Raw genomic sequence first — 9,064 nt, 5'->3', positions numbered from 1 at the left:
ATCATAAAAAAAGAGGACAAGAAGAAGAAAGGAGAAGTAAAAGCAACTTTCAGATACAGAAGAAAAGGAGCATTTAACCAAGGAATCCATTTCCTGATCAGTCAGAAGGGAAAGGAAATAACCATTTCAAAATAGAATTATTTAAGAAGTCAATTATATTTTTCAAGCAAAAAAAGAAAGTATGTCTTTTGTTCTGTTTTAAAGTTTCAGACACAATGGTGTTGCTATGCAGAACTCTCAGCCCCTCAAGGACTGGGCTATCTCAACAGGACCTAACGTGGCATGTACCAGGCAGAAATGTGCAATACATAGTTGGTGAACTGATAAACTAGGGGCTTTTCTAAACACTAACTGGGTCACTTGGTTTCAAGACACAATTTTCTATTGTATATATGAAGGCATCTACTAAATACCACTAGTGGTGATGGGAGGTGGGATAGTAGCAGCTCACTCGTGTATCTTTTTCACATGATCAGTTCTACCTTGAGTAGTTTATTGAGAAATGACTACCATATGCACTAACGCTACAAAGAGCTGAGACAGAATGTGTAAGTGAAGAAACTTCTTGGATTAGGGAAGTACTGTTTGTTACAAGCATAACAGCATCTTAAATGAACCTTTTGAAGAGGGTGTGAAATATTTTTCCAAGCTATGCAGTGTTTACTAGATGGTAAGTATACCAATATAATACAAAAGTACCTAGACATGTCCTCTATCACCTGAGGGAAAACAAGGACAGGCTTTTAATATCATGGCGATTTTTAAGGGATGGCCTATAATTAAGTACCACTGTTCTCTCCACACCACACTATAGAGGGTTATGAAATGATTATCATTTCCCTTGAAACATTATTTCCAAGTAGGAAACTTTAGTTTCTGTTAAGAGAATATCAGATTTGATCACTTGATATTTTAATCAATAGCGACTCTAATTAGCTCATACATTTGATCTAACAATGTAGGCTTTCTTAATGATCTTACCACTATTTTTGACATCTGTAAATAGCTAATATTCACCAACAGGAAAGAAAGTGTGGCCCAAAGAGTGCCCTGACCCAGAGACACCAGTGTGGGAATGTGGGCAAATATAAATGTATGTTCCTTGGTCCAGCCCTTTTATTTTATCTGCTTCTCCTCTACGCTGGACTCAGAGTCCCTCTCCCAGAGCTGAAGGATTGTCTGGCATGAACAGCTGGGAGAACAGCAGCCTGATTTCCTAGGTGGAAAGCCACAGGTGTCTCCTTGGGTGGCTCCTGGACTAGTCCTGGACTTACACTGTCACCTGGGAGCACGGCACATTTCATGCTACTGCCATCTTTACTTCCCCTTATTTGACTCAGTTTCACACACACACACACACACACAATGGCAGTCTGGGCAACAGGATCCTTCAGGCTGCAATTTCTCTTCCAGCCACAGCTGCAATCTATTTGAACAAGTACCATGCCCATCAGCAGGCTAGTCCATGTATTTCAGTTGCAACAACAAAGTTTATACAGCTTGTCTCCCATAATTCAGAATACAAGTTTGATTTTCCAGGGCCGGCAGCACTGACAGTGAGATCACTGAAACCATACGGGTTGGACGGCTTTGTTTTGTCTCCAAACGCTTTTGTGCTCGTGCTGCTGAAACCTGATTTTTGCTTTACACACAGTTTCCATGACGTCTCTGCTCAGGCCGTGCAGCGCGCCCTTGATTCTGTCCGCACCCTCCAAATTCCATCTGTCTACTCCTACAAGAGAAGCTGCTGCTGCTGCTTACAGCACAAGCCACAAAAGTCTGCTTTGCTAACTGCAGTGTGCTGGCACTGAGTTAATGAGACAGCACAAAACAAATGGTGATAAAAAAATGAACAGTGTACATTATACATATTTACACATGTATGTAGAGACTTCCAGGAGTTGCAAATCTGAAACCACGCAAGCCACTGACCGCAACAGCATCCCTCCTATGGAAATGGAGTTTTAAGATATGACTGTTAAGACACTGAGGAAATGGGATTATGTGGCGAGCCCATCTGAGTCAGAACTTTATCCAACCACTGCAGAGGCCCATGAAGATGGATCTCAATCCAGCAGGGGGTGCTCGTGACATCCTGGCGGTGATACTCGGCTCCCCAACCCTGAAAAGCAAGGACAGCACTAAGAGTGACTGTGCCAGACTCCAGGGTCAGTCCCCAAGACCACCAGGCCGAGCTGGGGGAGACATTGCAGCCCATGCCCCCGGGTGGCCCCTGAGGCCCGAGAGGGAATAAGCTGAGTTCTACCTTCCTGTAAGAACAGGGCAATGTGCGTACCCATTAGAAACCCAGGAGGAAACCCAATCCTGTGTGTTCCCTCTGGTCCACAGCTTAAACCCCAGCCTAGAGCTGCTCCAGGGAGGTGCCTATCTCTAGGAAACTCTGGAAGTCACTGCCCCTCCCACAGGGGCGGAACCTGACCTCAGGGCCACTGCACTTCTACTGAAGATGGTGTTTTGCACAAAAGTTACTCACTTACAGATTAGCTATCGGATCTGAAAGTGGTAAAGACACACCTGCAGGGCACTCTGCCGGGCTGATTTTCAAAGCTTACTCCTCCTGCTCCCTCCACTTGGGCTTAGTTGGCAGATTCCCATTTCTCATCATTCGACGTCAGACAGAAAAAAAAAGTTGTTTCTCTCAACTTCTACATTGGCAAGTTACTGAAGACATGAAGGCAGAGGGTAGCTGTTTGGTGGAGTGGTTAAGATGTTGTTTGGGATGCCCATACTCCACATCACAGGGACTGGAGCCCTGGTTCTGCCCCCCCCCCCCCAAATTTAGCTTCCTGCTAACAGCACCCTCAAGTAGTTGGGTTCAAATCTCCCTCCTGAGAAACCTGGATTGAGTTCTTGGCTTCAGTCCTAGGTTGTGGTGGGCATCTGGGCGATTAAACTAGCAGACGGGAGGCTTCTCTGCTCCTCAAATAACAAATAAATTATTCTTAAAAAACAGAAATAGCCAAAAACACTGACTTTGTTATTAGGAATAGTGATTTTCTGTATAGTTTTTTTTTTTTTTTTTAAACTGGACCTCAGGGCCTGGTGCAATGGCTCAATTAGCTAATCCTCCCCTTGCATGTACCAGGATCCCTTATGGGCACCAGTTCGTGTCCCAGCTGTTCTCCTTCCCATCCACCTCCCTGCTTGTGGCCTAGAAAAGCGGTCGAGGACGGCCCAAAGCCTGGAGACCCTGCACCCATGTGAGAGACGCAGAGGTGGCTCCTGGCTCCTGGCTTTGGATCTGCTCAGCTTTGGCCATTCTGGCCATATGGAGAGTAAACCAGCAGATGGAAGATCTTTCTCTCCTCCCCTCTGTTAATCTACCTTTCAAATAGAAGCAATAAATCTTTAGAAAAAAGAAAAACTGGACTTCAATCAACCAGGTTGCCTGGTCACACCTTTTACATTTCTGACCACAAATTACATGTGAGCCTTTGGCACCAGGTGGCAGTATAATCACACACATGGGTCCCTTCACTCCCACTTGTCCTTTCTCTTAACTGCTTCACCTTCACTCCAGCTTCTTTCTCCATCCCTCCCTTCCCACATCTGCAACTGATGGTCTTATTTTACTGAAAGACAAAAAAAAAAAAAAGCAATGAGAAATGAGCATGCCCAAGGCACCTGCACTCACACTCAGAACCTCTCTGGCCGCACTTCCGTTTTTCCAAGTAAGCTGGTCCATTCCCCTCTGCGTGAGACCCGCCTGGCTTCCCAGGGACATCATTCAGCAAGTCTCCGGATTCCCTCTCATCATTTTTGACTTCTGTTGTAGATGAGCCTACTGAAATATCTGCCTTCTTCAAAACACATCACCCACCACCACTCCTGACCCCTGGCTCCTGATGTGTCAGAATTTTTTTGTAACAAAACTAAAAATAAAACACATCACTTAGCTCTACCACCCCCCCAGAACTGCCTTGTGTCTTCAAAACCCAAACTGCTTTCTAGCAAAATCTTTCAAAAGTTGCCCGTAATGACTGTCTCAATTCCTCTCCTTCTCTCAAACCAATTCTGGCCAGCACTTAATCCACCAAGATGACCACAAAACTTTGCTTGTAAAGAACAAAACAGCTCTTTCTATTGTTACTAGTGATTGGCTCGCACCTTCGTTACTGTTGCTTAGTCATTTCTTTTCCTGGCTTCAAGCACCATGCCTTCCTGGGCCTCCTACTACTTCACCGCTAGTCTCTCTCCTCTCCCTCACTGTTTAATACTGACCTGTCCCAGAGCCTGAGTCTCAGAAACCCTCATCCAGGATCCTTGCTGAGCTCAGACAGACTTGCAGAGTCCAAGTCAATCTGCATGCAGACAACTCTCGAATCGACCTCTGAGGCCAGGCTTTTCTAAACCCAGACTCTCACGTCTAACTGCCTGGCCCGGCAGCACCACCTGGCTGCACACACATACACTGATGTTCCCAGCATTAAAACCCAGCTCACCGCCAGCCCGCAAGCCCACTCCACCCACATCTTTTCTATTTGAGGACAATAGCTTCACTTTTCTAATTCCTTCTCTTTTTCTTGTACCTTACCTCAACCCCTTCCTCTGCTCCAACTTTCCTGTGGGAGCAGCCATCATCTCACCCGAGGACCTGGTCTCCTTACTTCCTACCTTGCCCGCTTAACATATGTTCTCCACACAGCACCTGAGAGATCCTTTTCACACAAGTCAGGTCATGGAAACCCTCCGCTCAAGTGCCTGCGGGGGCTCACTGTCCACCTTCCAGTAACGTCAAGCTCCGCACGGGGGCTCCCAGTTCCCAGAGGCCTCTCTGGTCCCCACTCACACCAGCGCCTGTGGCTCCAAAGTCCCAGGCTCCTCCTCCACTTCTACTGTCTGTTGCCCAGCTATCCCTCTGACCACACCTGTCCTCTCCTTCAAGTCTCTGCTAGCATCACCTCTTCCACGCAGCCCACCCTGACTGGCAGCCTCCCCCTGCCTTGCCCTCCTGCATGTTTTCTGCCCAGTTTAATGCTTTCCTAAGGCTGTGGTTTGTTTCCTGTCTTTCTCTGCTAGCACACTTCTGGGAGGGCAGATATGGGTGGGTCATCACTGACTCGTCTCAGCACCTAACAACAGCACGTGGGCTGGTACAGCATGAGGGGTTCTCAATGAAGGGTTGCTGGCTGCCCAAATAAAAGAGCCTCAGCAGTAAAGATGAGAGATGAGAGGCCTTCCAGGCGATCTGGCCTATCACCTCACCTCCAGGAGCAACCACTGTTTTTTTTTAAAGGTCCTTGCTATATGAGTAACAGTGGTTTGCTTTCTGTGAATTGTGTGACTATATAGATTTAAATGTTGCATATTTAGATATATATTTTAAAATACATTAAATATATATTATATATAATATATATATATTATATATATATATAATTGGCACTGGGAAAACAAGACTTCTATGCAAGCTTTTATAGTGACACTGTCGCCTATGAGACACCAGTATTTCATTCTAATATGAAAAAGGCAAATATAAAAATAAATAACTGTAGGATTCAAGTGATATTCACCAATAGCAATTTAACGCCCTCTGCTGGCTGAAAGGCAGCAGAACATTTGAAAAGATTTCCAGGGGTTTGTTAACTGCTTTACAATGTAAAACAAACAAACCAAAAATCCAAAGCGATGCAGTTGAATAAAGCTGCTATTTTTTTGTCATCATGAAAGAAAAACTGTTTCAAGCAGCATGTTTTTTAAATTGGAAACCGTATCTTTCTTGAGTCTTCTTTTAAAAATAACTGCTAAAATGGATAGAATAAAAATATTAATTTGAGTATAGAAAAACAAGACATTGATGATGGCAATTTTAAAGTGTTAATGAAATCTACTGTGAAAAAACATAGCACAAGTCCGTACCAGTTACTGAGATGGTGCATTTCAGTGCAAACAGTCTATCCCAGATACCCAGGCAGCTTGATCAACAAGCTCAGATTCTATGAAACTTGAGTGATTCGCAAGTGGGCACAACAGATGAACCAGCAAAGGATGAAACTGAGCCTATCAGATTCAGTGGGCAGAAGCCTGGGGTTCTGAACCTTCGTACCTGCCTTAGGAAGATCTAATTTGAGAAATATAACAAATATTCAGAAAAACAGAACAGATACCAGGGTACTCTAAAAAAACAGGGGGCTCATGGAAAATGAAATTAAAAGATAAATTTTAGGTCCTGGCACGATGGCTCAGTGGTTAAATCCTCCCCTTGCATGCACCAGGATCCCATAAAGGCACCAGTTCATGTTCTGGCTGCTCCACTTCCCATCCAGCTCCCTGCTTGTCACCTGGGAAAGCAGTCGAGGACGGCCCAAAGCTTTGGGACCCTGCACCCGCATGGGAGACCTGGAAGAGGCTCCTGGCTCCAGATCAGCTCAGTTCCAACCATTGCTGTCACTTGGGGAGTGAACGAGCAGACGGCAGATCTTTCTGTCTCTCTGTATATCTGCCTTTCCAATAAAAATAGAACAAAGCTTTAAAAAATGTAAGTTTTTTTAAGTTTATTTTTTCCTAAAAAAAAACCCGGAAGTTCATGCATTTGAAAGGTCTTCAACAAGTACATGAAAATGCATGTGTTTAAAAAAAACTGTGCATAGATTTCAACATTTTTTGCACCAAAATAAACTTGTTTTAATTCCAGTCCTGTGAACTTTTGAGTCAATCTCATACTAGTTTCTTAGAATTAAGCACACATACTCTAATGCTTCTGTGCATTTTTAATAGTACTTCATTTGCAATGTTTTGTATTGCAGCCAGTTTCTGTCTGTTTTGTACCTTCGCTACATCCCCTCCATTTGCCTGCAGGCTCCCTAAGATGAAGGTGAATATTTTATTGAATTGATGTAAAGTCCTCAGTGTTTACTGAGATGACTCAACATGACAAAATCTCCATAGCAGTTAGTCTTATAAAAATACTATTGTCTTTACCTTCTGCATTAGAAACAATTACCTTGGCTCTTGTTTTCTCCATTGATGGTATTCTGGAAAATAAGAAATTTCCTATAATTGCGTAGCAAGACAGTTCCCACTCACAGAGATGCTCACCCTGAACACCATTCATAGAATGCTAGAGAAGACTGTTCTCTTCCTGAAATGGCTGTAGAACTGCCACTTGTCACCCAAGCAATGCTCTTTCCTTACCTTCACGAAGCTCATCCGGATGGTACACATCTTTGTTAGCTCATAAACAACCTCAAAGCCATGGTGAACCGACTGGGCAAGCAGCTGAGCAAAGAGCTGGTTGTTGAAGACCTTGAGGCTGCACCCGCTGGGGATCTTGCAGACAGTGGCCGGGTGGAAGCCGTGCTGGTAGTTGCAGTTTCGGCTCTGCACAAAGATGCTGCTGTCACTCACGCACTCTGCGTATACCTCTCCCCCGACGTAGTACAAGTGCACACCTGCAGAAGCAAGAACAGCGGTCCTGCACACACCGTTTCACACCACTTACCACTCCGAGACGAGGAAGACATGTGATCCAGAGTCCATTCAACCCGGAATGCAACCCATATTAATGCTCAGTCCAACAACTAAGGCTCTCATACACTATTCTTCTCATCAACTCTCAATATCATGATTACTCGTTCTTTGAAAATAAGGTTTCAGGGGCAGGCTTTTGGCATAGTTAGTTAAGTCACTGCTTGGCATGCCGGCATCAGAGTGTTTGGTACATAGCCTGGCTGCTCTACTTACGACCCAGCACCCTGGGAGGTACCAGATGACGGCTCAAGCAACTGGGTCCCCACCATCTGCATGGGAGACCAGGGGTGAGTTCTGGGATTCTAGTTTCAACCTGACCCAATCCTGGCTATTGAGACCACTGAGGAGTGAACAAACGGATAGAAGTTTCTCTGTCTGTCTTTAAACAAAATGAATAAATTTAAAAATGAAAAATAAGCAAGCACTAAAAAATTAAGTTTGATAAATACAAAAGAAATTAAGTAATCATTTTTAATTAAAAACTATGACTGCACACAATAAACATCATGAAAAGGTTACTTAACAGCATATATTACACCCACTTCAAAGGAAACAAAAATTTAAGTATTGATTCTCAAAAGTTTCAAATCCATTTCTCTTAATATCTCAGAGACCTATTTCATTTGAAAGTTTATCACCCACTATTATAAATTATGTAAATGATGTCTGTTTTTCACTTAGGAGCAGTGAAATTCCTACCACATTCTCAGATTCAGCAATCCAAAACCTTACATGCAAAATATAGCTTATGCATCATTTTAAATCAATTATATTCTTGTATTTAAAGTTCAAAGCAAACATTCTGGGACTGTTGTTCATGCTAACTTCACTCCAAGCAAAATTTTAGTCAATCACTTCCCTCTAGAAACACGGGTCTGAGATTCAACATAAATTTATAGCAAGCAAAACAGGGTTAGACAGAATGAAGACGCTCTAAGTACCAGAACAATTCTGAAGGAGGCAAAGGAACCTCGAGCACTCGATAAACAGTTACAATTATTTATAATAAACACAATCATAAGTTCAAGCCTCACACAGTTAGGGATGTTCATATAAATGATTCAGAATATACTTCTATTTTGGATTTCTTCCAGTGGAAATTAAGAAAAACTTTTAAAGAACAGAAATACAGACTTCCCTGGCTCCTCAGACCCAACTGTGCATTGCTCTGAATCTAGAAAACATTCTGCTAAAGCTGCCCAGAATCAGACAGGGGCTACACAGCGCTTCAGGCGATTCTGCATTACACGGGACTGCCTTGCCTGTAGTTGCCTGTATTTGCAGCCACAGTCTTCTTGCTGTAGGAACAGGACAATGTTCAGCAGAACTGCAGCTTCCATCCTCAGGGCAAAGTTCCCCTGCCACCGCCTGCACTGGCCGGCGTCCCCTCCCTCCTCTCTCAGCCCTGCTCTCCCTTTCCCGTCTAATCTTACATCATATACTCTCCAGAAGCAGAAAAAGAAGCGTCAAAATAAGGGTTTGGTAGGTAGAAGGTATTTCTTTAAAGAAACAACAAAAAAAGATTTATTGAAAAGGCAGGGTTCGAGAAGGAGCAGGAAGAGAAGGCGAGAGG

The 9,064-nt window shown here is 43.8% G+C and overlaps 1 protein-coding gene across 1 annotated transcript in view; it reads right to left on the bottom strand.

The window, feature by feature from the left end:
• Nucleotides 1-1,750: 1,750 nt before the first annotated feature.
• The window catches only part of SMAD9 (SMAD family member 9), a 28,053-nt gene continuing 20,739 nt past the window's right edge, over nt 1,751-9,064 (bottom strand). Inside the window, exons 4-5 of the mRNA XM_004577527.2 lie at nt 7,156-7,412; nt 1,751-2,122 (exon numbers count right to left, since the gene is read on the bottom strand). Coding sequence (XP_004577584.1) covers nt 1,979-2,122; nt 7,156-7,412 — 401 coding nt within the window. The 3' untranslated portion in view covers nt 1,751-1,978. The remainder of the gene's footprint in view (nt 2,123-7,155; nt 7,413-9,064) is intronic.

The sequence above is a fragment of the Ochotona princeps genome, chromosome 12 (genome assembly GCF_030435755.1).
Source record: "Ochotona princeps isolate mOchPri1 chromosome 12, mOchPri1.hap1, whole genome shotgun sequence".
NCBI classification, from domain to species: domain Eukaryota; kingdom Metazoa; phylum Chordata; class Mammalia; order Lagomorpha; family Ochotonidae; genus Ochotona; species Ochotona princeps.
This window is presented reverse-complemented; position numbering and strand designations above follow the sequence as displayed.